At 38.3% G+C, this 26,752-nt stretch overlaps 4 protein-coding genes across 8 annotated transcripts; 3 read left to right on the top strand and 1 right to left on the bottom strand.

The window, feature by feature from the left end:
- Nucleotides 1–1,479: 1,479 nt before the first annotated feature.
- On the bottom strand, nt 1,480–5,700 carry Uxs (UDP-xylose synthase). Of its 4 annotated transcripts, XM_069135855.1 has the most exons (6): nt 5,241–5,699; nt 4,381–4,519; nt 3,360–3,950; nt 3,161–3,274; nt 2,552–2,872; nt 1,480–2,456 (listed from the first exon to the last, which is right to left on the bottom strand). In XM_069135855.1, exons 3-6 carry the CDS (start codon nt 3,823–3,825, stop codon nt 2,179–2,181), a joined length of 1,179 nt encoding a protein of 392 aa, XP_068991956.1. In that variant the 5' UTR covers nt 3,826–3,950; nt 4,381–4,519; nt 5,241–5,699; the 3' UTR covers nt 1,480–2,178. The 4 variants fall into 4 exon arrangements, with proteins under 4 accessions (XP_068991956.1, XP_046476565.1, XP_068991957.1 ...); XM_046620609.2 differs by lacking the exon at nt 4,381–4,519 and having other exon boundaries at nt 5,241–5,700; XM_069135856.1 differs by lacking the exons at nt 4,381–4,519; nt 5,241–5,699 and adding an exon at nt 5,112–5,184.
- Nucleotides 5,701–6,049: 349 nt separating this feature from the next.
- On the top strand, nt 6,050–12,323 carry LOC124216285 (uncharacterized). 2 transcript variants are annotated; one of them, XM_046620612.2, is made up of 9 exons: nt 6,050–6,193; nt 7,272–7,339; nt 7,438–7,541; nt 8,031–8,216; nt 8,518–8,693; nt 9,276–9,417; nt 9,883–10,168; nt 10,268–10,428; nt 10,982–12,323. In XM_046620612.2, exons 1-9 carry the CDS (start codon nt 6,178–6,180, stop codon nt 11,157–11,159), a joined length of 1,317 nt encoding a protein of 438 aa, XP_046476568.1. In that variant the 5' UTR covers nt 6,050–6,177; the 3' UTR covers nt 11,160–12,323. The 2 variants fall into 2 exon arrangements, with proteins under 2 accessions (XP_046476568.1, XP_046476569.1); XM_046620613.2 differs by lacking the exon at nt 8,031–8,216.
- Nucleotides 12,324–14,213: 1,890 nt separating this feature from the next.
- LOC124216104 (mite allergen Der f 7-like) lies at nt 14,214–17,911 on the top strand. Its single transcript, XM_046620235.2, has 5 exons — nt 14,214–14,335; nt 15,095–15,227; nt 16,982–17,134; nt 17,222–17,376; nt 17,598–17,911. The coding sequence occupies exons 1-5, from the start codon at nt 14,271–14,273 to the stop codon at nt 17,776–17,778; spliced, it is 687 nt and encodes a 228-aa protein (XP_046476191.1). The 5' UTR covers nt 14,214–14,270; the 3' UTR covers nt 17,779–17,911.
- A 2,011-nt stretch (nt 17,912–19,922) lies between these two features.
- Nucleotides 19,923–24,106, top strand: LOC124216105 (uncharacterized). Its single transcript, XM_046620236.1, has 5 exons — nt 19,923–20,059; nt 20,823–20,955; nt 23,194–23,346; nt 23,434–23,588; nt 23,817–24,106. Exons 1-5 carry the CDS (start codon nt 19,995–19,997, stop codon nt 23,995–23,997), a joined length of 687 nt encoding a protein of 228 aa, XP_046476192.1. The 5' UTR covers nt 19,923–19,994; the 3' UTR covers nt 23,998–24,106.
- Nucleotides 24,107–26,752: the final 2,646 nt, after the last annotated feature.

Genomic DNA, 26,752 nt, shown 5'->3' with positions numbered 1-26,752 from the left:
CATCGTGTCAATGGTGAAGGCGCAGTATCCCGGATGGAGTGATTACAACTAGGAACGTTAGTCGGGGTCTCGTTCACCGGGACGACGACCACGCGCGCCCTGTCAAGGCCCACGCGTCACCCATTACACTCAATATCCCCCTTTAAATAAGTTGGTGTCTCTCCTCGCCACCGACACCAATTGCTCGCAAGCTCAATTCTTTAATTTGTATCTATCCGTGCAAGAATGCAGGATGCACATTGTTCGCCGCGAACTACATGGCTGTACATCTACACATACGTATCTTTCAGACTCTTTTGAAACCATTCCTGAAAGAGGGGCCTCAACTTACGAAGCTCGTTATATTTCTTGTTCTCATATTTTGAGCTAGCCGCATCCGCATGCTTTTCAAATCATCGTCATCGGACATTAACTGCATTTGCGACTGATAATATCTAGTCAGCGGATATTGCACACATCGTCTCCTGTTTACTTTTGATGATCGTGCCTTTTGTGATCTGGTATTGGAGACCAAGGATAGTCATCCATATTATCAAAATTTGCAGATGTTTATTTGTTTTGGATTTAAACTTCACTTAAAGCTTCCATAATGTACATACATGTACTACTTTATAATTGCGACTCTGACCGAGCCCGTCGTCCCCTCCGAAGGACCTTTCGCGACCGAATCAACGTCTTTTCCGCCATACACAATATAACCACCAACTTTTTCGATACTGGCCCGTAATCGAAGATACGTGATATATTTAGAAGCTGGCAATTTTCATCAACGAGAACGACGCGACATCTGGCGTTTATTGCCGGAACTACCATGCAATTGTTGGTAAGACAATGTGTCTCTTGGCGTAAAAAATCGCGAAATAATTTCAAACAGACATTGCATTTGTGTCTACAAAATTCAATCGTGGTGAATTATTGTTCAAAAATTTTTTATTTATAAATACTAAGCTAATTGGATCATTATTTACTTTCGCCTCACTGAAAGTTCAGCTATTTAGGGTCATCAACGCTTTTTAGTACGAAATTTGAAATAACACAATTTCTCGGAGAAGCTTCAGTCCAGTGTATATTGAATTTAAACATTTCTCAGGAAGTTTTGAAGTGACAAAGCAGAAATTTGTCACCAAAAAATTGACCCCGAATAACAGACTCTGTCGACTTTTTAGCGGTGCGTTTGTTCATTAAATTATCTTAAAATAACATGCCCGCAGATCCACAATTCTAATTTGGATTGAATTGCCTAATTGATATGATTAAGCCAACTATGTGTACAACACTTCTCATTAAGTTTACTCAATTACACTTTTCACCAACGAGTCGAAACAATGACTTTCATAAAACTTAGTTTCCGTTAATCATGGGTAGTTTCGAATATTTACTGACAGAACTAACGGTACTTATGAGTCTCTCTTGCTGTACGGAATTTTTCATGAGCTGTGTCCGCTTCGAGGTACTTTGTGTATTTTTACAAACGATCAGTTTAAATATACGCTATTTATTATACAACGCACAATATACAATTTAACCTCAAATTCACTTTACACGTTACATTTATGCAAAATTAAGTCAAGAGTACCTAACAGAGATGAGGATTTATAAAAAAAAAAAGATAAAATTGTTCTTACGACCAGAATATATGAAAAGTATCACACGAGATGTCAATTCTTAAATCGAAAGCAACGTCGACACAGTTGTGTGGTTGTCCAACTGATTTAGAAGCAGTACGCTCAAATTCTCAATAGTAATTAAAAAGAATTGGTTTTGTGACTTTAATAATTCGGTCGTCATTTTGATTATTAATGTTTGAAGCTCAAAAATGTATTTCTAATATGACGTCACTTTCGATTACGTACCGTACACTCAAGTCGAATAGACGTACTAAATATCCTCCTTAGGGGAAAAATCATTCTCCAAATCAGTTACATTGTCCATGTCGCTCGAAATATATGACGGTATTGTTAAAAACGAGAGATTACGACTAAAATTACGAGCATAGCAGATTAGGGTCAAATCCTCGGTGGGTATTGACAGAATTGAATATTTTTTATTTTTCAATCGGATTTAGTGTCGTTGGACGGCGCATTATTTGGCACATAATGGTTTGTCCATCTAAAGTGAAGATGGCATCATGATCATTCATGAATTTTCTGTCGTCCTGCTCTATTCACTCAAAAATTTTTACAACTGTTCGATTATGTCGTGGTCGTTCTTCAACGACGCCTTTGTCTTTGTTTCAAATTCATCTTTCTGTGAGTGTTTCGTCCTCTGTAATTCTTTCCTAAAATACGCAACCGTCTGTTCAAGACCCTCGGACAATGGAACTTTTGGCTCCCAGTCCAAATACTTTTTCGCTCTTGAAATGTCCGGTTTTCTTCTCTGCGGATCGTCCTCAACTGCCGCAAGCTCCACGATTTTACTGGTCCCTCCAACCAGTTCTTTTATCATTGAGGCGAACTCTGAAAGTGTAGAACATTCCGGCATGAATGTCCAACTGAAGGATGTACAGCAAAACTTGATCTCAGTGATATTTATTACTGAAAACTCGTAATACCTTCGATTGTATGTTCAATGGGATTTCCTATGTTTACTGGCAAAGTGTAATTCGATCCCATCAGGGCCACCAGTCCATCAACCAAGTCAGAGACGTACTGAAACGAGCGTGTTTGTTTTCCGTTTCCGTAAATTGTGATGGAATCATTTTGCAAGGCCTGCAAAATGAAATTTGACACAACTCTGCCATCGTTCATGTGCATCCGTGGACCAAAGGTGTTGAAAATGCGAGCTACGCGGACTGACACTCCTTCCTGTCTCATGTAGGCGTAGCTCAACGTTTCGGCTACCCGCTTACCCTCGTCATAACAGGCTCTGGGTCCTAAGTTTAGAAATTTGATCTTTTCGCTAATGTGTTTTCGAACAATTGAAAGCTGCTCTGTTATATTCAAGATGAGGTACTTTAACATGTCTTGTTTCGTCCACTAAAATCTCTGACTGCTAAAGATATATAATGAAACTTATTTATAAAATGTATGATTTAATTAAATAATAGATTCACAAACGCTTGGAGTACCATAGATTGAAATACAAGTATAAAATACAAAAATATTCTACATCAAGATTCGGTCTTGCAGTTACTTTGGGTTTTCATTTTTTTCTCACTTACCAATAGGATTAACATGGCCCCAATATGTTTCAGACTGAGGATGTTCGTCAGGATCGCCATAAACCTCTGATGTACTAGCAATAAGGACCCTAGCACCAACTCTTTTCGCCAATCCTGAAACATTTAATCATATAAAAGGAATGCTAACGTTTTTATAAAAGAATTAGGATCCTGGGTTGTCAGAGACTTTTTTTCTCACCTAACATATTTATAGTCCCAACGGTGTTAGTCTTAATTGTCTTTACTGGATTATGCATATAATGCGGTGGACTTGCAGGACTAGCTAAGTGATAAATTTCGTCCACCTCTAAGTAAAGAGGTCTAACAATATCATGATGAACCAGTTCAAAATTTTCGTGGCCCACCCAGTGCTCGACGTTTCGTTTTCTACCCGTGAAAAAATTATCTGCGACAATGACTTCGTGCCCGGCAAGCATTAGGCGATCAACGAGATGCGAGCCAACGAAACCAGCCCCTCCAGTGACTAGAATTCGCTTTCGATTCTTGTAATTCAAAAATTTAACAGTCGGGAAATTTTTAGGTACTCGGCTTTCGATTTTTGCTTCGATCCGATGGAGTTTATCCTCAAGTTCACGAATCCTAGTATTTGCTTCTTGAAGATCATTTATCTCAATGTAAGGAACATCATTATCCATCTCCATCATCTTTTCAATGGCTTCAGGTTCAATCTCGTTCAAACTGTCCTCGTTTTGCTTGATTTGGCGGAGCCGTTTATCATTGAAAGATTGTTCTTCCTCAGTCTTTGCCCAGCCTTTGTAAAAGCCTATAACTGTGCAACAGACCGTTTCTTTATTTCAAATCGTTTTGACGTCTCGTTTAAATTTCTTACAAGCTTATGGCAGCATAAATATTAATTGAATTCAAGGTCAACAGCTATACTAGCAAGCAAGCGAGTTCAAATTGTTTCTTATAAGATAACTTGACTTATTATTATTTTTTGTGACACAATAACTACGATTATTGCGTTACTAGTATGACTGGCAGATTGACGAGACAAAAATATAATGCTGACAGTCACTATTGAAAGTATTAAGAAATTAATTGCATTTTAAATTTGTGTATGTAAATGTGTATTAGTAGAAGTATTTAGATTCCTGTTTTATTTATAGGCAAAAAATTGTCAGAGCTCTAGGAGACAAAATGTGAAAATTGCTAGTATACAGGCAAAAAAAGTGTTTGTACTCTACATTTTTACTCACATAAAGAATAGATTTTTCGACTTGATCACAAAACGGAGTAACTTTCAAATTCGTTGCTATGCAGCAAATGTGCCTTTTCCACTTTGCGAATACTTAAATGTTAGTTGTAGTTTCCGTGTATAGTTTTCGAGAGATAAGTCTGCATGTACAAACAAAAATGTTGTCGACTGATATTCTAAGAATGAACACAAACAATTGAACAAAAAAATGAATTATTTGTTAAATGACGAAATGCGCAAAATGTTACAAAGATTGATGTGAAGAACCTGTTGAATGATCAACATAGAATGTAAAGTGTATATTGATTCCGTGTCGTAACTAGAATCAAATAGAATTGTTCGTTTATATTATTTTCACAAAAAAATCACCAAACGACTAGGAACCGTTCGTAGTTTGATTTTTTAACACGGTAAATGCAAGCACTCTGTCGGTTAGTCTTCAAGTGAAAGTTAGTTTCGATTCTGAAGTGACTCCGAACCGTGTTTTGCTGCACATATGACCGATATTTCAAATTACCAGCTGTGGATCTAGACATAATACAAATATAGATAGGGTTCTGTGTGTGCGCAATAATAATCTTCATTGTAGTATTTATTTATACAGAATAACAAGTTTGCGAAGTCAAAAGGTTGGTTCTCAGGTGCTGGCGAAGTATTATTGAAATTGGTATCATTTGGTGTTCTTTGGGTTTGTAACAGTTGTATCAATAGCCAAGCAATTAATCTTCATACCTTGATTGTTGATGTCAACATGCCCCAACAATATCAGAGACTTGACAATGCAAGGTGACACCGCAAGAGGCGGCGCGGTTTCGATAAAAAAAACAGCGAATAGACGCATATTGAAGAGTGCGTACTCACCCAATAGAACGCATACGATGAAAAACGCGGCTTGTTTCATCTTGCGCTGCGTGAGGAACATTCTTCCGTATTTCACATGTTTCGAGTAGTGCCAACTCAAGCCATAATATCCTCGTCAGCTAGTCTTTCTCTTTCAAGTTGTAGTCCACGCTTACAGTCGATGCATTCCAATCGCAATTCGTGCAGCGTGCACGCAGCGGGAATGAATAGACATTTAAAAACAGGTTACGGTTCGAGAATGACATAACCTAATCCCACTAACCTCTGTCCAAAAATACAACCAATCAAAACCGTTTTTCGAACTTCACCAGACAACAGTACGCGTGACGCAGGCTATAGTTTGGTGTATTTTGGCTTTCACACCTGTAAACTCCACTAGGGACTCGAAAACAACACACGAAGATACATCGACGAACTGAACCGAAGCGGCCAAAGCCGGATAAACCCGATATCTACATCGACCCAGCAAAAACCGCCTTTCTAGACTAGAGTTATGGCGCTATCTTTCGGTAGCTACGGAACTAAGCGCATTATATTATGAAAAGGCAAACGGTTGGTAATGTACGCTGAATGAAAAGAGTGATCAACCGGATCGATAATGAAAAGTCAACAATTGAAGGCTTATCGGTGTGAACAAAATGACCAGATATCGCAGAACCTTGTGTGAAAGCGATTCATCATCGGTAACGTAGATGATTTAGGATTGGACTACCGTAGGATGAATCGGAGAAAGATTAAGCGACTGACGATGAATGAAAATTCTCGGATGAGTCTGTCGGCGGTGGATAAGTCCTGATTGGTAGACTAGACGTTCATTCGAAGAGCGTAGTAACGTGACACGCGGCTGTCACATGTGGTGTATATCCCTGAAAATACCGCGACGTGGGCAACGTGAACATCTGTGTTGTAGGCGGTTTTGACAAGCCGAAGAACAAGGATGGACGTGCTCAAAGGTATGATTATTCACCGTTACGAAATTCAACAGATAGAACAAAAGAAGTTAGAAAGAAACTAGTCCGTCTTTGAACTACCAGAAATCTATCCAATTACACGAACTATTGTCTGTAGGCTAGTGGTTTCAATCACCGATACATCATTCTGGAATTTCTGGGACGCTAAGGCGATAAAACGACTGTACCGACCAGTGTGCACTTTCGATTAACAGTTTGAATGAATTAAACGTACGACAGGCTGGCATAAAACACTCCCGTATTTTATAATTGTTCAAATTCATGATGATTTTCATTGCAGAAACGTGACGCATCGCAATCTCTTTATCCGTAAATGCATTCCAGTAAATCTTGCAATCACAGCTCGAGCGTCAGTTTAGGCGATTAACGATAAGTAAAAAATTAAGCCTTATTCGAGTGCTCGTGGTTTTGATGTTTGATCAAAGCGCATTTCGGCATATGTTACACGGTTGCATGGAGTGGCCAGGTATTCTAAATTTATCAACCGCATATCTCTAGTTCATTGGATACTCACTCCCTGCAAGATAAGAAAATTCGTAGACTCAGAATCCAAGGTTTTTTATACCTTGTAATGGAAAACCGTGGCAGGAAATCTTGAAAGACTTTCTGGTCATTGCTTCTTCCGATTTTCTTTTGTTGTTGACGGTTTTTTTTAATGTTACAGAGACAAATTCAACAGGTATTATGACGATTTTTCAATTCGATCTCGAGATTCGTGTCCGTGTAATTTTTTCCGTTCTGAAGCAGTCAAGGCAAAGATCTCCGTGCGGAACTTTGATTTGTAATCCTTACATAGGATATGCTGCAAGTCGTAATATTTTCCGGCAGAACTCCGAGAATGATTTTTCCCGAGTTCCCTGACCATGATATTATTATCAACAATAGGAATATCAGTATAAAGCATTAGAGTAGCTGCAACACCCTTAGTTGTAACAAACCGCCGTAGGCAAAGAAAATTCCTCCGTGAAGCGTTGCGAAATTTCGAAACCGTGGCTCGGTTAGCAAAGTAGAGACCATCAGGCTTTTATTCTCTGTTCGATTTTTTCCTTTGTTTTTGTAGTACAAAATCCGGACCTCGCTCAGGCCATCGAATGGACCAAGGAGACTATCGAGACGATGATTACGAGGGTATATTGTACTAAAATTTTCAACAGAGGGTTTGCGGCAACAGCCAAGCATAGATTCAAATTTTGCATCCTAATAAAGCGTGTTTTTAATTAATTCAGTCGTTTACGAATGCTGCTGTGCGACGATCAATATGGAGCAATGCCCCGGCTAAGCAGCACCCTCTCAAGGACGTATTCTTCACCGTTAAGGGAGACACACACGTGTAAGTGAATCACTTGGATAGTGAGTATTTATAATTAGAATATTATTTCTTCTTAAATTCTTGGGACTAAAAAAAATCAAATTCGGCGCGTCGGGAATTGAGAGCGCAATAATTTGATGGGGTGGTTGGAAGAAGTTGCAGAAATATCTGTAAAAACCAAATATTAATTTCATGGGTAAACGCCTCGAATTTAACGTCATTAACATGTTGTTAAGATAATGGCTGTCAAATATCACGCGAAATGTCTTCGTTTCCAGCGGTTGTTTGGCCTGCAATTTTTTTAGCATTATATTTCGTATGTGAATGTTAACTTGAATCGAATCGTTTTTCAAAAATGGAGTAGCTCCAGATTGATAAGAAAAAGAATTACAGTTTGTCAATTTCTGTGGAACAACCGGAATTTATTAGTAATCAGTGAGATGAAATGAGTTTGAAAAAACCTGGACGTTGATAAATCGTAATTGATTTAATTCGTATAATTCCAATTAGAGAGTTGACGAACCTCAAACTTCTGCGTGAGCCGGATTTCCGGTTTACCGGCGTAACCGCGCGATTCGAGTTCCTCTTCTTGGCAGCTGAAATCGACGTCGGTGATTTGGAGGTGTCGGGAGAATTTTTCGTGCAAAACACTGCCCTTAACGCTTTTCTGCCTTTGACCACATCTGGTCAAATTTCGTAAGTATTTTGCAATAAAAAGTGAATTGCCGTTCATTGCTAAACGATCTCACGGTTACTAAAATGAATGCAAATTGGATTGGTTTATAAGACTATTTTCTATTTTATGATAATTCTCGTTTTATTATCAATCACTAAAAATATTATTAAAAACTGATGGGCAACTTTTTAAAACAACATAATGTCACCGTGATGTTTAATTTTCGAAAATTAACAATTTCGTTCAAATCAACGTGTGCTGTACTTCGGACAAATTTGAGACACAAGAATTGATTTATACTCTGCGTGTTTTTTCGCGCAGAATAATTTTCAAAAATGTTAAGGCAGAAGGGTCAATCGGAGTTTATCCAATAGAGGACTGTTTCCTGACCAACAACAGTTACGCCATCGAGTATAAACCGGAGAAAGTCCTCATAAAAACTACGTATCGCGATAGCGAGGGCGAGATAAGCGGTCAACTCGACAGGGATGAACTTTGTGAGTAAACGTCGATTCCCGAGAATAGTTCAGTGGCATAATTTTAATCACATTTTGATTGTGCCATTTTCTTTTCTCCACCGTCGGTGATTCATCGTTTGTGTCAAAGATCATGAACGTGAATACTAGAGATTAAACGATATTTGAGAGATTTAAAACCACAGTTTGAAAATGGGGAATTTTAGATCAATATTTCAATCCTCGAATCCATTATACTCACAACATTCGTTTGTTGATGTACATTATGACTTTTTTTTACATTTCTTAAATACTCATTAAGTTTTGTTAGGCGGTGGACAGAGTCTCTTGATTTATTATTGATTTTCACACTCATTGAAAAAGCACATTCATTTTTAAACACATGTTTACGAAATATAATTTCCGTAAAAAGCCAAGCCTGTTTTGTAAAATAATACCAATAAAATAATACTCAAAGATATCGTACAACGCACCTGAGTCTTCGGCTTTTTGTATTTCCGTTCAGTAATAAGAATAAATATACTAAACGCACTAAGTATTTGGTAATCCGCTTGTGTTATTTCCGTCGTCTTTCTTCTGACTCATTACCCATTTTATTCTAAGCTGATACCTTGGGTGCTCACTTGTGGATGGATCTCACCAGTCGCTTGAATCACTTGCTCAAAATGGAGCTCGATGAAGTTATCGTTGAATTATCTGCCTGCGATCTTCTCCAAGGCGAGTCTGATTTAGTCGATGCCATAACGTAAGTACAATCGAACAAGAAATAGTCAGCTAAGTAAAACTATCCCTCCGTAGTGCAAAATAATGAGTATTATCACGTAGATGAATCTAACATTGTCCGAACAAAAATTCATCTACATATCACGAAAGATAGTTTCTCATGTCTGCTATCTGTTTGAGAAATTAAATTATCCTCATTTTCATCTGCGTAGTAAAAAAGATAACGATATAAATTAAAGAAGTTATTAATTATCACAATGTTCTCATTCTTTTTTCTAAAAGAATTGAATGTTTTACTGACTGAAAAAGATATATTTGGTTTCCTTGGACAGCAGTTATCTTATTTCTGTATCGTGAAAAAAGATGGAGATTACCTTAAGTCACAGTATCTCTATACAAGATGAAGGATGAGGATAATTCATCCAAGAGAGTTATCTAGGTAACGTAGAATGCTCTAAAATGATAATAAAAATACTGCTTTTTACAGGGAGCACAGCAAAGCGGTGAATGTGGTGACAAACGACATATTCGATAAAATTCTCGCCAACGCGAATAACCGAATCAACGAACTCAAAGTCTCAACCATACCGACACCGGACATCGATGCTTCTTTTACAAAGAAATTAGCTGGAGTCGTGACGACGGGTCGTTTCACTGCGAGGAATGGCATCTTCCAGAATCTGGCCACGATATCCAGGAAGGGCAACGTCAGTATCGCAGTCGAGGATGGAAATATCGTTATATTTGGGACAGTCGGTCTGGCAGAGCTCAAGGTTCGCAAGTTCTCGCGAGAATAATGCATCGAGATTGAGTGAAATTTAAAAGGCGAAACTTGTAATGAATTTGGATCACGGATGATTCCATATTTGCAGATCTCTTACGACCATTACGAGGCGAAGTTGATGGACGTTGGACCGACAGGGGCTATACAGACAACCGTCGGTCGTAATGAGGCTCTCTTCAAGTTTGTCCTCGATAAAAAGGACCAGGACGTAAAGATCCGTTTGGCAGATTTCAAGATCACAAACATCAGGTATCTACAGACTACGCTGTTTTCTAATATGTCGATAGTCGAGGTGGTTTCATATTGACTTTTTGAATTTTTTGAAGTCTTCCTCTGAATAAATATATATATATTTTTTTTTTTATTGATATTTGCGAATAGAAGCGTTGCCGAAAAAAGTTACAAAATTATTTAGATAAAACCAGTGCGAATTTCTGCTCAACTTCTCTGCAATGTAGACTCTGTGTTTTTTCACAACACTTGGTGATTCCTTTGCATTACTTTTCTATTTTCTTCAACTCTTTTGCAGTGCTTCTCGATTTATCTCTGTCATTTAGTAACTTTCTTTAGTAGTTAATGTTCAGTGAAATGGAGGAAATTTCGATGAAGGCAACTGTTGAAATCTTGATGTAAGAAAATTGCAGTATAATACAGAATTAAATTCAAAGCGTTTGCCAAGGAATCGGAACGAAATTTACGTTAAAAGTATGTACAGAAATTCGTGAAATAACTGCACATCAATTTGAAAAATTGTAGGCATCAACCCAGGTTAGAGGAAGAAATTTCTTAATATTTTTTACAGCGACGTTGAAGCCCATGTAACGGGTCTGGGAGGTTTGAATTGGTTGGCGTCAAAGATTTCATCCTGGATGGCAAGCACCCTGCGTTGGAAAGTGGCACCGGTCATCGAGGCAAGGGTCAAAGAAAACATCAATAAAGTTCTGGAAGATTTCAACGTCAGTGCTTTACTCACCAAATGACTATTCGTGTATCGGGGTGTCGCAGCTGATGCGGCGACCGAAACGACGGTTGCACTCGCCGTTAATATACCGAGGAATAACCCATTTTTTTTCAGCGATATTTTCAACATGAATTTCTTTTTTTGAAATTATATATCGCCACCAGTTTAACCTTGGCTGCACAAAAACTTGGCGTTTCTTTCTATCTTGAATTGAGATGTAAGGAATTTTTGAAAACGATTAATGGTACCTTAAATCATAGTGCAGGATTAATTCGGGCAGCAGAGTTGTTAATCAACCAGGAAACGTTTGAGCTTGGCACGATTTATCGCAGTTTTCTTACTCGTAGTTTCACCAAACTTTCGAATTTACTTTATTGTTACTTTGTTGTTAAAATTGTTATTTGTATTATTATATTCACTACACTTTACCTACTAAGCAATTAATTTGCCTGTTTTTAATCTGTTTAACCTGTTAACGGCGGGAATGTATCATTTCAAGTCGACTTTTTGTCAGACGTGAAATTTATAAATAAGTTCAATTAATTCCTTATTTGAAGTCCCCAAACTGCCGTCAACAGGTTAACACGTCTTATTACTATTCATGTCGATATCTATATATTCTCTAAGTATTCTAACTCTTCGTTATGCGTTATGTTTCACAAATACGCAAATTTTTTATGCGTACTTTAAAATGAAGAGTAAATCTTGAAGCGTATGTTGATGATATACATACTTATATGGTGCATATTTGAGATTCCATGATATCGATGTATTAGATGCAAGAAGAATTTATATATTTTTAATTTATACAACCCTTTATATGATAATTATCTTATCGAGTTTTGCATTTCTATAATGCGGTTTGTGATGAATCGTTATGATAGATTGTTGATATACCAAAATACTTAATAAATACACGAGCAATAATTATTTTAACATATAATTAAAATGAAAATGAAACTACAGGTTCATTATCCACGAAAACATTATCATATGTCTATCAATATTCATAATGTAATAGCGGGTATTAATTATCAGTACTTCTTGTTCTACGGGATTTTGTGTGAAATTGTACATCCCAGTATCTTATATGTATGTATAATGCAGTTATGAAATATTTGTTTTTGTTAATTGAACAAAATAAAAAATCTTTTTTGAATCAAATAAAAGTTCTTCCAAAGTGATAAATAAAATATTTTCCAGCTTTATTATTGCGTACTTTGTAAGATAATTCCTGAAAAATGTTACCCTCATGTGATAATATTGGAAATTCCTATTTCGAATTATAGCCCGAATTCAATGGTGACCTTTTTTAGCTCTAATCAAAAGAAATTTTCAGGCTCCGAGAATTTTTATATTTCAGTTTTTGGGATTTTTAACAAATCATTTTTGGCTCTTTTAGGACAATCGTAATGTGTTTTTATTTTTAAGGAAATTATAAAAATGGAGTATTATTTGTAAAACATTTACGTACAGTTCCTTCGATTGATCTGAAATCATATTTTTTTAATTCTCTTCGTATTCAGCGAAATAATTTCTATTGTGTACATCTATGAATGGATAACTAGCTATTAACGCACGATGAATTGAGAGATGATATTCCACACTAAGAATTCGTACAAGTTGTAGATATAGGTAACAAATGATTGATGCAGCTACGATATCACGGCACAAAGTGCATAAAAAATAATAGGTACTTTCGTTACGACTGATAAGGCAATTACGAGTGCGCAAGATCACTTTCAAACTTAACACTTCACCCAGTCGTATTTTTATTTTCGATAAAACATCAAATTATATTTTTACCATCACAAATTTGACCTGACGATTCTCAATTCAATTTCTGTCTTCCAATACAGTACGAATTTGAGAAATGGTCACAGATTTCAGACCGGGAGTTTTAGGAATCGAAACATCTGACGAAAAATACAATTATTATGCGATGCGATGAGTAAACTCGAAAATCATTAATTAATAACATAAGCTGAAGATAACCGGAAAAACCGACAGTTTTCTACGGTATGTAAAATCCAGCATCATGTATCATACATACATGTATACTCTAGCAATCAAGCCGTACAGGTTCCAGTCATGTGGCTCATTAAAGAGTCGATATCACCACCAGACTATAATATAATCGATTATGTATGCATATCGTTTCAATCAGATTGCAGATAGGTATAGACACGCGATTTCTATTGTACATAATTCACGATGGAGGTTTGATACCGGCTTTTTACCACCACAAAATTAACAATTTTTCTTTGTATTTTTTTTGTGCGGTCGAGTATTGGTTATCTCCCCGCTTGATTCAATCGATTTTCAGAGTGCGGAACCTGATTTGTTGATAAAGCTAATTGGAGTAATCAATTTTCGTGATTCCTTCACCCGTCTTTTTAACGACGCAAAAATCAAATTAAAAACCATGATTTTGTCTTGATCTGTCACTTTTTTGTCATGGGATTTTAGGTTGAGATCGTGAAAGGCTTCGGAAGGAAAATTTTCTGCCTGTATGAAACACAATGACGACGTGGCGTTTCTTCAAACAAAATGTACCTAATCAAAAGATTAGTTATTTATGAATGATAAAGAATTTTTTTCAACAGCAAAAAATATGAAGAAGGAACCCTGGTCACAGCGCGTTATAACGTGACACTATAGTTTTGGTAAAGTAGGTACTATCACAATAAAGATTTAAATATTGCTGTAATAACTAGAAAATTCGGAACAAGTGACCACGATCGAAAAGAATAATACCTTACACTAGATTTTCGGTTACAGAAACAAAACGCATTTGCATTTTTCACCCAGTACTGTATTTTTGGGCAACGGTTGAAAATGATAATGGTTAATAACCGCACATTAACCATCACTAGAAATATCTTTGGTGTATGTAAATACCAATATAATTGTTGGACACACCTGCCGAGATTTTATCCAAAACGAATTTTGATTATAATATAGAAATGCACACTTATCGCACATGCAAATGTTGTGGTGACCGATAAAATAATGTAAGAGATTTTACGTCGTGTATAAGTAATCTCGTCGAGATAATCTCGATGATTTTTGCAAAAAATCTATAAAATAAAGCATTCCAGTTACGGGCTCTAGTCACTGTCTCATCACCATGAAGACTGTTCCGGCACTGTTCCTCGTCCTCGTAGCGGTGGCTTCTGCGACCAAAACGCACCAGTAAGATTACATATGCGTTACTTCTTGTTCTTGTTGAGTGAAATATTTACCTATACACACCTGAAATAATAATTCGGAACCAGTTCGTTCACTTGCCAAAGTTGTCAAAGTTTCAAATCTGTAGAACTACCATAGCAACGCTATTGAACCCAATTTTCGATAGTTGAAGATCAAGAATTTAGGCAACAATCAGATCTTCGTGTATTTAGTTTGTTGCAGAGATTTCGTCATATGGTCGCACCACATCTAATGTCATTTCTGATATCGTAGATTTTTATTCTTAATCATTCGGATCGAGCATAATTACATCGAGGTAGACAAAAAGACCAGTTGAAATGAAATGAACCAATTACAGTTGCAGCCTTATTATCCATTCGCCAATTCATCGATTAAAAATATATTGTCCGTCTATATTGGGATCGCAAAAAAAATACTGCGATGATTGGTCCTTGTTTCTAGCATCCTCAATTATTGGCAAAGTAGCTCATTACTCTGATATTTGCTTTTATGAAATGATGCTCGATTCCTGAGTGGATTAAGATGAGTCGAGTTCAAGGATCAACATTCTATGAAAAATTTCAATAAAGAATTTTGGTAACTTTGCAGAAACACTATGAGATTCGAATGCTAGATAATTTTTGTTATTGGGTATAGAAGTTTTGAATGTTTTTTTATGATTTTCTTCAATAAGCTTTCCACCGCTGACGTAACGATGTGTACATCTATCGAATTTTCGACCTGACTGTGCTTCTTATACAGGAAACGATCCACCACCTATTCGGCTAATCTGAACGACTATGTCGACGAAGTAGTAGAAACTCTGCAGGCGTATGTCAGTGCAAGTAGTCTTGAGCCACTATCAATTCCGAACGTCACGGAATCCTTCTCCGTGGTAAGTTGGAGTTAAATTTAATTGCAGATGACAGTTTAGAAGAAAATTAACAGAGAAAAAACTGGCAGAATAAATTTGTGTGGCAATTTTACAAATTCGATGACCACTGATGCAGGATTGCACCTTTGGCTCTATAAGGATTCGAATACAAATTTTATTTTACAGTATCTAATGAATATGTTTATACATAGGCTGCGTAATAAAATGGTGAGAAAGTTATGATTCGTGAAAAAATCGCACTCGGTAGTTTTATTTTTATGAAATTGAAAGTTTCGCGGGATTGTGTGATCCTCGCGAGTACGTAAATGGCGTAGTAGTCGATCAATTCGTGGCTATAATCTTTGAGAAAGCAAATTAATTGCTCTGGACGATCTTAATGCAAGCTAATGAGTGCCCGGTAAATGTACATTATTATAGAGTGCGTAAAGTTTTATCGGTTCAATTATCGTTCTTGATGATGACGATAAGTCGCTCAGCGAAAATTGCAAGAACATGATCTTGTATAAAAATGTTATTCCAAAGGTGTTATGCGATTATCTTTACAAAAGGAAAATTTTGGGTCACCGGAAGGAGTCAGTCGGTCGTAGGGTGAAAGCCGAGGCGAGAACCAAGGCCTATGAAAGTGATTCCCATGTTTTGTAAATCTTCAACGAAAGCTAGAGTGAAATCTGTCAAGGTCTCCTCTCGGCCTGACTTCGTTCTTGCGGGCGAAAGTTGGGTCCACGGATCACCGACAGTCTGACTTACTCCTGAACCAGGTATCGAGTACGGAGTTCGGAAAAAGTACGTCGATGAGCCTCGAGTCGAGATCAGAGTGGAGCGGACGGATTAGACGCTCCGGGAAAATCATTTCCGCCAGGGAACGAACGTCAAGTCGAGTAATGCCGTTGAGCAACCGTCGTGCTCAGGGTTCGGGTCGAACACAACGAGTCACACATTCAGCTCCAAGCTTGGAACGAGACTGATTATCAAGTGTCAACTGTTGAACACGCGAAGGATTTGCTGCGGGTGGTCGAAAGGACTCGACATCGTTGACTTTGGACGATTGAAAAGATAGACAGTCGACACAACGCACTGGCTAATTGGGATTTAGAATACCAATCGTAGAAAGATCTTCCGAGGGGTCGAAACGAATGACTGCAAGGAGTAGAAGCCGGCGGGTCGAGAAACGAAAATCACGATGCTGAGGTGAAGGAGGTAAGGAGGCCACCCAGTGGAGATCCAGGTCTTCGGTTCAAGGCAATGGAAAGTGAGGCCTTACTCCAGAAGGATTTGAAACGCGGCTGAAAGCGAGAGTGACTTTACAGGGAAAGCGAGAGTATGCGAGAATTCACCTTCTCGCCTGACGTCACTGACCTCACTCAACGTGGATCCGTATTGGCTTGCGTGCAGAAAGTGAAATCCGTACTGCTGATCACGTTGGGCTGTGAAAGATCGATTTTGCCATTTAAATTTCCGAAAGGTTTGTCAGTTGGAAATCAGCAGTGATTTCCAATGTCAAAGTATGCCTCAAACTTCACTGACAATGAGATCCATTGATTCACTACTAATCTCTTGAGCGAACGGCGCTGCGAAAATGTCGTCAAACCAATGAACAACTCGGGTGACAGTCAACTTCGCATTCTAACGTTTTTGCCCGCTAATAAATACAACTTGACTATTCTCCTGCAAGGATTAAAGCTATAATTTTGATTATACATTCCTGAGTAGGTAATCCTTTTGTCTAGTAACGCTGTTACGTTCTTTTTTTTCAGACAGAACTGTTGATTAACTTGAGCGGAAGCCTTTCGCTGTACGACGGAGAGCTGACTGGTTTGTCATCAGTGAAACGTTACGGCGACGTAAATCTTGGATACGATGGAGAAACTCTAAGTTTCGATGCTAACATGGGAGTCGACGTAGCAACGGTGAGTAATCACCGATGGTGTACAATATAAATTACGACCTCATGATTTTAATTCTCTTTCTGAATTTTCGACCCTACCCCATTTCAGGCCGCTTACACGTACTACGCGAAACTTTTGGGCAGTCTTCATGAGACTGGAACCGCAACGGTAACCTTCAAAAAGATCGACACCACCGTGGGCTTCAGCGCAAACGTGCACAATTACACAATCGCTTTTGATTCTTTTGCGGTCAACAGCATCGGGTGAGTTGACCAAGATTCGATTTAGTTTAACGGGGGAATTGTTTTTATCGAAAATGGATTTGTCCGCAGGGTAAAGCTGTGCGACTAACTTCTACACCGTTTCTCTAAAACTCACTAATGTCTAATAATTATAAACGGGATTGGAACGCTTGAAAATTTATATCCTCCGTCATAATGACCTTATTCGAAATGTTTCAAATTCGTTCATATTCCAACCACAGAACATCCTCTGCCGAGCTGAGTGGCAACGTGCTGACTGACTGGATTGCCGACGCCGTTGCTGACATCCTCTTAGCAGTCTCCAAGAGCAGCATCATCAGCCAGATCAACAGCGAAGCTGATTCGGTATTGTCGTCCATCGTCGACGAAGCAAACGCCTACGTGACTTCACTGCTTTCCTAGATTTATACGAATGAATATTGTTGACTGAGACGTTTTACACCGCCGAACTTGTGTGCAAATTTTGACGATGCTGTCATCTTAAATACATCGTCTCTTTCTCGTTCACGAACCTCTACAACGCATTGCTATTGAATTACTGTTACTGTTTTATTTATTACCACACTTGCCACCATCCTCGTCAACTTCCTTGAACATCTCACAATGAACTTTGTCACTTGTGAGAGTCGGTATATCAGTCAAGTTCATGTATACGATACGAGCAATTCTTCGAGAGTTAAACTTCCACAACGACTTCGGAGAATAGCGTAGAGAAACTACGAAGCAGAAAAAAGCGCTGAGGAATGAAAAGCAAAAAATAACGAAGCTTAAGCTGAACTTTAAAGTAAAATAAGTTGATTTTATTCCTGACGAAAAATTGCAGTAAAATACAATAAATGGAATCCCTCATATGGAGTGTTTATGAAAATACATTTCCAACAAACCATTTTTTGGTTCTTTCGGGACGATTGTAACATGTTTTTGCATTCAAAGTCATTATAGAGAGATGGATTATTATTCGTAAGAACATTTACGTGCAGTGACTTACGGTTGATGAAGAAATTTGATTTTTAAAATTTTTTTTACTTCGCAGAAAATATGTACATTTATAAATTAGCGAATGAAATTCTGCTAGGAGTACAAGATGGTCAATCTGCTATGTTATAGGCATCGATTATATTTCCGCACCACGAGCATTTTTACAAGTTCTAGATGTGTGTAACAAAATATTGATCCAACTCCAATGCACACGGCAGAAAGTAAATAAAAAGCAATTGGTACTTTCGTTATTACTGATAAGCCGATAATGAGTGCGCGAAATTTCTTTTAAATCTGACACCAGTCGTGAATTTTAGACAAAATATCAAATCATTATTATTATCGTAAATTTGACCGGACGATTTCGTCCAACGATTTTCATCTCTCGATTTATGTGTCCCAATAAAGTGCAGTGCGAATAGACAAATTTGAGTAACATTCACGAATTCACAGGAATTGAAAAATGTGAGAAAAAATACAATTATTACTCGGTACGATGGACAAACTCAAAAAATAATTAATTGATGAAATGAGATGAAGATAACCGGCCAAATCGACACTTTTCCATGGTATGTAAGATCATGCATGATGTTTCATACATACATGTATATTCGAGCAATCAAGCCGTGCAGGTGCCAGTCAGGCGGCCCAATCAACAGTCGATATCACCACCAGACTACAATATAATCGATTATGTGTAGGTATATATCGTTTCAATCAGATGGCAGATAGGTGTACACAAGAGATTTATATTGAACATACATAATTCACAACGTAGTTTGATACCGGTTTTTTACCACAACGAATATAACAATTGTTCTGTGTGATTTTTTTTGTTCTCGAGTATTCTTTATCTCGCCGCTTGATTCAATCGAACTTCAGAGTACCGAACCTCATTTGCTGATAAAGACAATTAGAGTAATAAATGTTCGTGATTCCTTCATCCGTCCTTTTCACAATGCGAAAATCATATTAGAAACTCTGGTTTTGTCTTAATTTTTGTTTTATTTTCGTCATGTACTTTTGGGAGGAAATCGTAAATAGTTTCGGAAGGATAATATTTTCCCTGTATTCGGTCCTAATTGCAAAGTTTAGAGAAAACTCGAAAAACACAATGACTCGATGTTCCTTCGGAAGAACCATATATTTTATTCGTCTTAGGTATCAGAAGATTTTGTTAGAATAGGTACTGTCACACTAATGATTTGAATATTATTGGAATCACTATAAAATTTGGTACGAGTGATCACGATTGAAAAGAATATTACCGTATAATAGATTTTCGGTTATAGAAACAAATCGCATTTTCATTTTTCACCCGGTACTGTATTTTTGGGCAACGGTTGAAAATGATAATGGTTAATAACCGCACATTAACCATAACTAGAAATATCTTTGGTGTATATAAATACCAATGTAATTGTTGTACACACCTGCCGAGATTTTATCCAAATGAATTTTATCTGTAATATAGGAATATGCACTTATCGCACGTGCGAACGTTGTGGTGACCGATAATATAATATAAGAGGTCTTACGTCGTGTGTAAATAATCTTTCCGAGATAATCTCGATGATTTTTGCGAGAAAACTATATAATAGAGCATTCCAGTTACGGACTCTAGTCACTGTCTCATCACCATGAAGACTGTTCCGGCACTGTTCCTCGTCCTCGTAGCGGTGGCTTCTGCGACCAAAACGCACCAGTAAGATTACATATGCGTTACTTCTTGTTCTTGAGTGAAATATTTACCTATACACACCTGAAATAATAATTCGGAATCAGTTCGTTCACTTGCCATAGTTGTCAAAGTTTCAAATCTGTAGAACTACCATAGCAACGCTATTCAACCCAATTTTCGATAGTTGAAGATCAAGAATTTAGGCAACAATCAGCTCTTCCTGTATTTAGTTTGCTGCAGAGATTTCGTCATACGGTCGCGCCACATCTAATGTCATTTCTGATATCGTAGATTTTTAATCTTAATCATTCGGATCGAGCATAAATACATCGAGGTAGACAAAAAGACCAGTTGAAATGAAATGAACCAATTACAGTTGCAGCCTTGTTATCCATTCGCCAATTCATCGATTAAAAATATATTGTCCGTCTATATTGGGATCGCAAAAAAAATACTGCGATGATTGGTCCTTGTTTCTAGCATCCTCAATTATTGACAAAGTAGCTCATTACTCTGATATTTGCTTTTATGAAATGATGCTCGATTCCTGAGTGGATTAAGACGAATTGAGTTGAAGGAATAACAAAAACATTCTATGCGGTATTTGAATGAGAAATTTTGGTAACTTTGCAGAAACACCCTGAAATTCGAATGCTGAATAATTTCTCATATCCGATACAGAAGTTTGAACATTTTTTTAATACCCTATTTTGAATAATCCTTCCACCGCTTATGTGACGATGTGAGCAACCAACGGATTCTTGACCAGAGTACGCTTGTTTCACAGAAAACGCTCCACCACCTATTCGGCTACCCTGAACGACTATGTCGACGAAGTGGTAGCAAATGTGCAGGCCTTTGTCAGTGAAAGTAGTCTTGAGCCGCTGTCAATTCCGAACGTCACGGAATCCTTCTCCGTGGTAAGTTGGAGTTAAATTCAATTGCAGAAGACAGATGAGAGGAAAATTAGCAGAGAAAAAAAACCGGCAGAATAAATTTGTGTGGCAATCTTACAAATTCGCTGACTAGCGACGTAGGGTTGCAATTTATGCTCTAGGGTATAAATACAAGTTGAATTTCATAACATTTCACACACACACACACACACACACACACACACACACACACACACACACACATATATATATATATTCATTTATAGGCTGAGTAACAAAATAGCGGAGTTCTAATCCGTGAAATAATCGCCTTCTGCATTATTGTTCTTCTAAAATTAAAAGTCTCGCGGCGATCGTGTGATCCTTGATCCTAATCGATTAGCCAGGTGTTTCGAATCTTTGAAAAAGCAAATCGACTACAACAGATGATCTCGATGCAAACTAATGAGTGCCTGATGAATGTATATTATTGTAGAGTGAGTAAAGTTCTATCGGCTCGATCATCGTTATCGATGACGGTGATAAGTCGCTCAGCGAAAATTACAGGATCATGATCTTGTATAAGGAGGCGAAGCCCAATCTGTTGTGCGATTATCATTTGTTTTGCAAAGTCGGAATTTTAATTGGAGTTACGCTATTATTTGTCAATGATATCATGATATTGTAGAGACTCGGAAAATTTAGCGACTATCAATAAACAAAATATGATCATGCGAACCATCAAAGGCACACGTATTGTGCATCAATCATACACTATACCCGAAAAATCTGCATAATGTTCAACGACCTACATGTGAAATGACGAATCGACTTTCAACCGATGTACTCGAATTTAATCGAATTTGGAAAAGTGGAAAGAAACCGAACTTACTTGCACTGGTGTTTTTACTACGTGAGCATCTCTACAACGAAAGAAAAAGTGTTCGCTGGATGGTCGACTTAGCCAGCGGCTTTGGCCTGGATAGTACCCTTGGCTGAAGTACGGATCTGGTTCAAGCGAGGAATGACCCGAAAGCAGTGACGGGGAAAGTGGGCTTCGAGGGCACGACGAGGAAGAGGAAAGTTTTGGGTCACCGGAACGAGTCGGTTGGTCGTAGGGTGAAAGCTGAGGCAAGAACCAAGAAGTATGAAAGCGATTTCTAGGTTTGAAAACCTTCAACGAAAGCTAGAGTGAAATCTGTCAAGGTCTCCTCTCGGCCTGACTTCGTTCTTGCGGGCGAAAGTTGGGTCACCGGATAACCCACAGTCTGACTTACTCCTGAACCAGGTATCGAGTACGGAGTTCGGAAAAAGTACGTCGATGAGCCTCGAGTCGAGATCAGAGTGGAGCGGACGGATTAGACGCTCCGGGAAAATCATTTCCGCCAGGGAACGAACGTCAAGTCGAGTAATGCCGTTGAGCAACCGTCGTGCTCAGGGTTCGGGTCGAACACAACGAGTCACACATTCAGCTCCAAGCTTGGAACGAGACTGATTATCAAGTGTCAACTGTTGAACACGCGAAGGATTTGCTGCGGGTGGTCGAAAGGACTCGACATCGTTGACTTTGGACGATTGAAAAGATAGACAGTCGACACAACGCACTGGCTAATTGGGATTTAGGATACGAATCGTAGAGAGATCTTCCAAGGGGTCGCAGCGAATGACTGCAAGGAGTAGAAGCCGGCGGGTCGAGAAACGAAAATCACGATGCTGAGGTGAAGGAGGTAAGGAGGCCACCCAGTGGAGATCCAGGTCTTCGGTTCAAGGCAATGGAAAGTGAGGCTTTACTCCAGAAAGATTTGAAACGCGGCTGAAAGCGAGAGTGACTTTGCAGGGAAAGTGAGAGTATGCGAGAATTCACCTTCTCGCCTGACGTCACTGACCTCACTCAACGTGGATCCGTATTGGCTTGCGTGCAGAAAGTGAAATCCGTACTGCTGATCACGTTGGGCTGTGAAAGATCGATTTTGCCATTTAAATTTCCGAAAGGTTTGTCAGTTGGAAATCAGCAGTGATTTCCAATGTCAAAGTATGCCTCAAACTTCACTGACAATGAGATCCATTGATTCACTATTAATTTCTTGAGCGAACGGCGCCGCGAAAATGTCGTCAAAACCAGCGTGTAGCCAGGGTAACAATTCACGTCATGCTCTAGTATATTTGCCAGTTTATAAAATGCAACTTGACTATTGTATTGCAAGGATTGAAGGTGTAATTTTAATTATAAATCAGCCAGAGTAATCCTCCTGTTTAATTACATTGTGACGTTCTTTTTTGAAGAAACCACTATTGATCACCTATAGTGGTCGTCTTTCGCTGTACGACGGAGAGATGACTGGTTTGTCATCAGTGAAACGTTACGGCGACATAAATCTTGGATACGATGGAGAAACTCTAAGTTTCGATGCTAACATGGGAGTCGACGTAGCAACGGTGAGTAATCACCGATGGTGTACAATATAAATTACGACCTCATGATTTTAATTCTCTTTCTGAATTTTCGACCCTACCTCATTTCAGGTCGCTTACACGTACTACGCGAAACTTTTGGGCAGTCTGAAAGAGAGTGGAACCGCAAAGGTAACCGCCAGGAAGATCGACACCACCGTAGGCTTCAGCGCGAACTTGAAGAATTACACATTCGCCTTGGATACTGTCGCGATCAACAGCATCGGGTGAGTTGAGCTCAATTCGGTTCACTTTAGCAAGTGAGTTTGTTTTTCCTTTTGATCGAGAATGGACTTGCCACAGGGTAAAGTTGTGCGTCTAACTCATATGCCGATGTCCTAAAATTCATCGAAACCAAGTAATTACAACAGGGATTAGAACGCTTGAAAATTCACAGCCTTCGTCGTAATTACCTTATTCACAATGTTTCAAATTTTTTCAAATTCTGAACACAGACGAACCACTGCCCGGCTTAGTGGCAACGTGCTGACTGACTGGATGGCCAATGCGGTTATTAATATCGTCATAGCAGCCGTCAAGAGCACCGCCATCACCCAGGTCAACAGCGAGATTAATTCGGTATTGACGAACGTCGTCGACGAAGCAAACACCTACGTGACTTCACTGCTTTCTTAGATTCGTACGAATGAACGTTGTTAATTGAGACGCTTTACACCGCCGAACTTGTGTGCAAATTTTTATGATGCTGTCATCTTAAATACATCGTCTCTTCCTCTTTCACGAACCTCTACAACGCATTGCTATTGAATTAGTGTTTTCGTTTCTTAATTACCACAATTGCTACCGTCCTGTTCAACTTCCTTGATCATCTCGCAATGAACCCTGTCAATAGTGAAAATCAGTTTCAGTCCAGTTTCTGCATATTCATCAACGTGAAACGAAGAATTCTTTGAGAATTAAACTTCCATACCAACTTTGGAGAATAACACAGTGAAACTCAGAAGAAGAAAACAGCGCAAGGGAAACTAACGAAGCTGAACTTACGCCTTAGGCGGAAGTTTAAAATGCTTTAAAGTGATTTTATTCCTGACATGAAACGGCAATAAAATACAATAAATGGAAACTCTAATACCGAGTGTTTTACAAAAATGTAGGATCGACGAAACTCGAATGCAGCAATCTCTTAGGTTTTCTCTAAAGCGGAATAAAAGTTGCATGTTAAACTTCGAAACGGTACATTTTTACACTCGACCGTAAAACTCAAACTTAATTTTCAGAATATGGCGAGTGTTTCCTTTACAATTCAGACACCATTATGGCTTTAGCAGACCGTCAGACTTTAAGATTTACTCAGAAATTTACTTCTCGGACAAATCTCAAAGCCGGTTATAAATTCGTATCTCCGTAATGTTATCATATATCAATCACAGCCGATCAATTGCCATTCGATTATCTTTCTAATAACTCAATTAAGAACCGTGTAAGTTGCGATCGATAAAGTTCTCGTAATAAATCGATAAAGAAGTTGATTGTTTACTGTGTGTATACCTATAAGTACGATCTAATGATCTAATTAAAGTCGTCATGCGAAAGAGATTCCGAAATCTGAGTTCAATAATCGACAACAATCTCAGAAGGTTCCGAGGCATAAGAAATTCTATGGAAATTCTCATTTTTGACGGTGTTTCCAATTTGAACGTGTTTTTTTTTTCTTGCTTATCATGAAATGCATGCATAATATTGCGGCAAATGAGCTGGCCAGAGGCGTATTTTCCGATTTGCCCCGAGTTTCGTTCGTTTCTTTTCCTTTCATTGTCGCGACAGTTGATGCGGTGCAGAAATAGAGACAAAACGGAGAAACAGAGACATCGGAAAAACGAGTAATTTGTATCCGTGTATGCATCGAGTTCTTCGAAGGTTCTGGGGGCGCATTTTCAAACAACATAGATGAACGCTCCACTGCGTGTAACATGTGTCGTGTACGTATATTTACTGCATATTATACTGTACGATACACGTACTTGCATACCTGGATCCCAGGCGTTGGTACGAATTCTGCGTTTGATGCTAATTACGCAATCTGCATGCAGATGCACAGCGACTCGATAGGAATCACCTATAGCTCGAACTTCGAGGATGTCCATCACCCTCTGATCAGAACCGACGGCTCATTGACAGTCGTGTAAGGCTGCGGTGGAAACAACCCTTGTTACCACAATCGGAGAAATTATGTTGAGATTTCAAAATCAGATTTTACATGGTGAGATCATTTTGTAAAAATTGTTGAACAATTTTCCAATCACTGGAATAAAAAAAAAAAAATGTTCGTTTTAATTTAATTTCAACTTCAACAAATTTCAGTGCAACATTAAACATCGGCAGAAGAATTATGCCATTGTTAATGGGAGGTTTATAAGATGCGATATTTGACTACTAATTATTTAGTTGCGCTGATTTTTTTATATTAGCGAACGGAATCCATTCTAATAATTCGTCACATCACTTTTCTAACGAGAAAAGATTTTCGTTCCGTCACAGAAAGTACTTTCTTCTGCAAGAAAATTTTTTGCATTTTTATTGCGGTATCGAATTTGACTTCACTTTATCCACTGAATAGATTTAGTAAGTAGCGTAAATTAATTTTGTTGAACGTACCCAAGGCCACTTAATTATTTTGAAAATATCATGAAATAACTATGTGACTGAATCAATATCTTTATTTCGGATGTGTAAATATATTTAGTTCGATTACATTATTTTGCAACCTTAAAGCAATATCATTTGATTTATTTTGGTTCCCACAAAAAAATCTTGTGTTCCCTGCAAAAAGTATCTTTCAAAATTCGTCTACAAAACAATTTTCTTGAGTTTAGAAGAGTAAGAAAAATTCTCCGTGTGCATATACCGTTGCACTGGTATCAAGACTTAGTTTCGGGACAAAGAATGGTACAATTTTCTATAATTGTGCAAATGACCATGCTGAGAGACAGTCGAACCGTTCATAAATACGGTACTTGATTATAATTTAAAATCTACGAATTAATGACTGTGCTGACCGCCCCTAGTAACGCTTCATCTGTACCAGAAGTGATTTTGGAGCTTTTTTCACTACAATTTTCTCCCCAGGGTGGCGTCGGTCAGAGGTCCACTCCTGCGTGTGGTGTTACCGGAGGATCAGTATAATCCGTAATCCGATTTGCCTGCAGTAACGAGGTTAGCGTCACTGAATAGTCTGAATTTTGAGCGGAGCCTAAATTGCGCCGTGTGAATGGGAGACTTTGATTCGATTTGGCGAACGCTGCGTTACGCCTGCGTAAAGCGAGTTGCCTAACCGCAGGCGCTTTCGGAACGTCATTCGATTAACCGCAGACGCTGAGCTGTGCAGCCTGTTTCGTTAAAATTGAAATATTAAATGCAATATGTAGCTGCA

The sequence above is a fragment of the Neodiprion pinetum genome, chromosome 4 (genome assembly GCF_021155775.2).
Source record: "Neodiprion pinetum isolate iyNeoPine1 chromosome 4, iyNeoPine1.2, whole genome shotgun sequence".
Taxonomy (NCBI): domain Eukaryota; kingdom Metazoa; phylum Arthropoda; class Insecta; order Hymenoptera; family Diprionidae; genus Neodiprion; species Neodiprion pinetum.
This window is presented reverse-complemented; position numbering and strand designations above follow the sequence as displayed.

What these genes read in the sequence shown, in the direction of transcription:
- LOC124216105 (XM_046620236.1), top strand. Translation starts at nt 19,995, where the DNA reads ATGAAGACTGTTCCGGCACTGTTCCTCGTCCTCGTAGCGGTGGCTTCT. An exon ending in TCTGCGACCAAAACGCACCA is followed by an intron (nt 20,060 to 20,822) that starts GTAAGATTACAT and finishes CTTGTTTCACAG; the next exon opens with AAAACGCTCCACCACCTATT. An exon ending in TGGGAGTCGACGTAGCAACG is followed by an intron (nt 23,347 to 23,433) that starts GTGAGTAATCAC and finishes ACCTCATTTCAG; the next exon opens with GTCGCTTACACGTACTACGC.
- LOC124216285 (XM_046620612.2), top strand. An exon ending in ACCACATCTGGTCAAATTTC is followed by an intron (nt 8,217 to 8,517) that starts GTAAGTATTTTG and finishes TTTTTCGCGCAG; the next exon opens with AATAATTTTCAAAAATGTTA. An exon ending in TCGGTCTGGCAGAGCTCAAG is followed by an intron (nt 10,169 to 10,267) that starts GTTCGCAAGTTC and finishes CCATATTTGCAG; the next exon opens with ATCTCTTACGACCATTACGA.
- LOC124216104 (XM_046620235.2), top strand. Translation starts at nt 14,271, where the DNA reads ATGAAGACTGTTCCGGCACTGTTCCTCGTCCTCGTAGCGGTGGCTTCT. An exon ending in TCACGGAATCCTTCTCCGTG is followed by an intron (nt 15,228 to 16,981) that starts GTAAGTTGGAGT and finishes CTTTTTTTTCAG; the next exon opens with ACAGAACTGTTGATTAACTT. An exon ending in TTTGCGGTCAACAGCATCGG is followed by an intron (nt 17,377 to 17,597) that starts GTGAGTTGACCA and finishes TTCCAACCACAG; the next exon opens with AACATCCTCTGCCGAGCTGA.
- Uxs (XM_046620609.2), bottom strand. Translation starts at nt 5,301, where the DNA reads ATGTTCCTCACGCAGCGCAAGATGAAACAAGCCGCGTTTTTCATCGTA. An exon ending in TGGGACTATAAATATGTTAG is followed by an intron (nt 3,275 to 3,359) that starts GTGAGAAAAAAA and finishes TAAATGTTTCAG; the next exon opens with GATTGGCGAAAAGAGTTGGT. An exon ending in GGGCCATGTTAATCCTATTG is followed by an intron (nt 2,873 to 3,160) that starts GTAAGTGAGAAA and finishes TTCTAAACTTAG; the next exon opens with GACCCAGAGCCTGTTATGAC.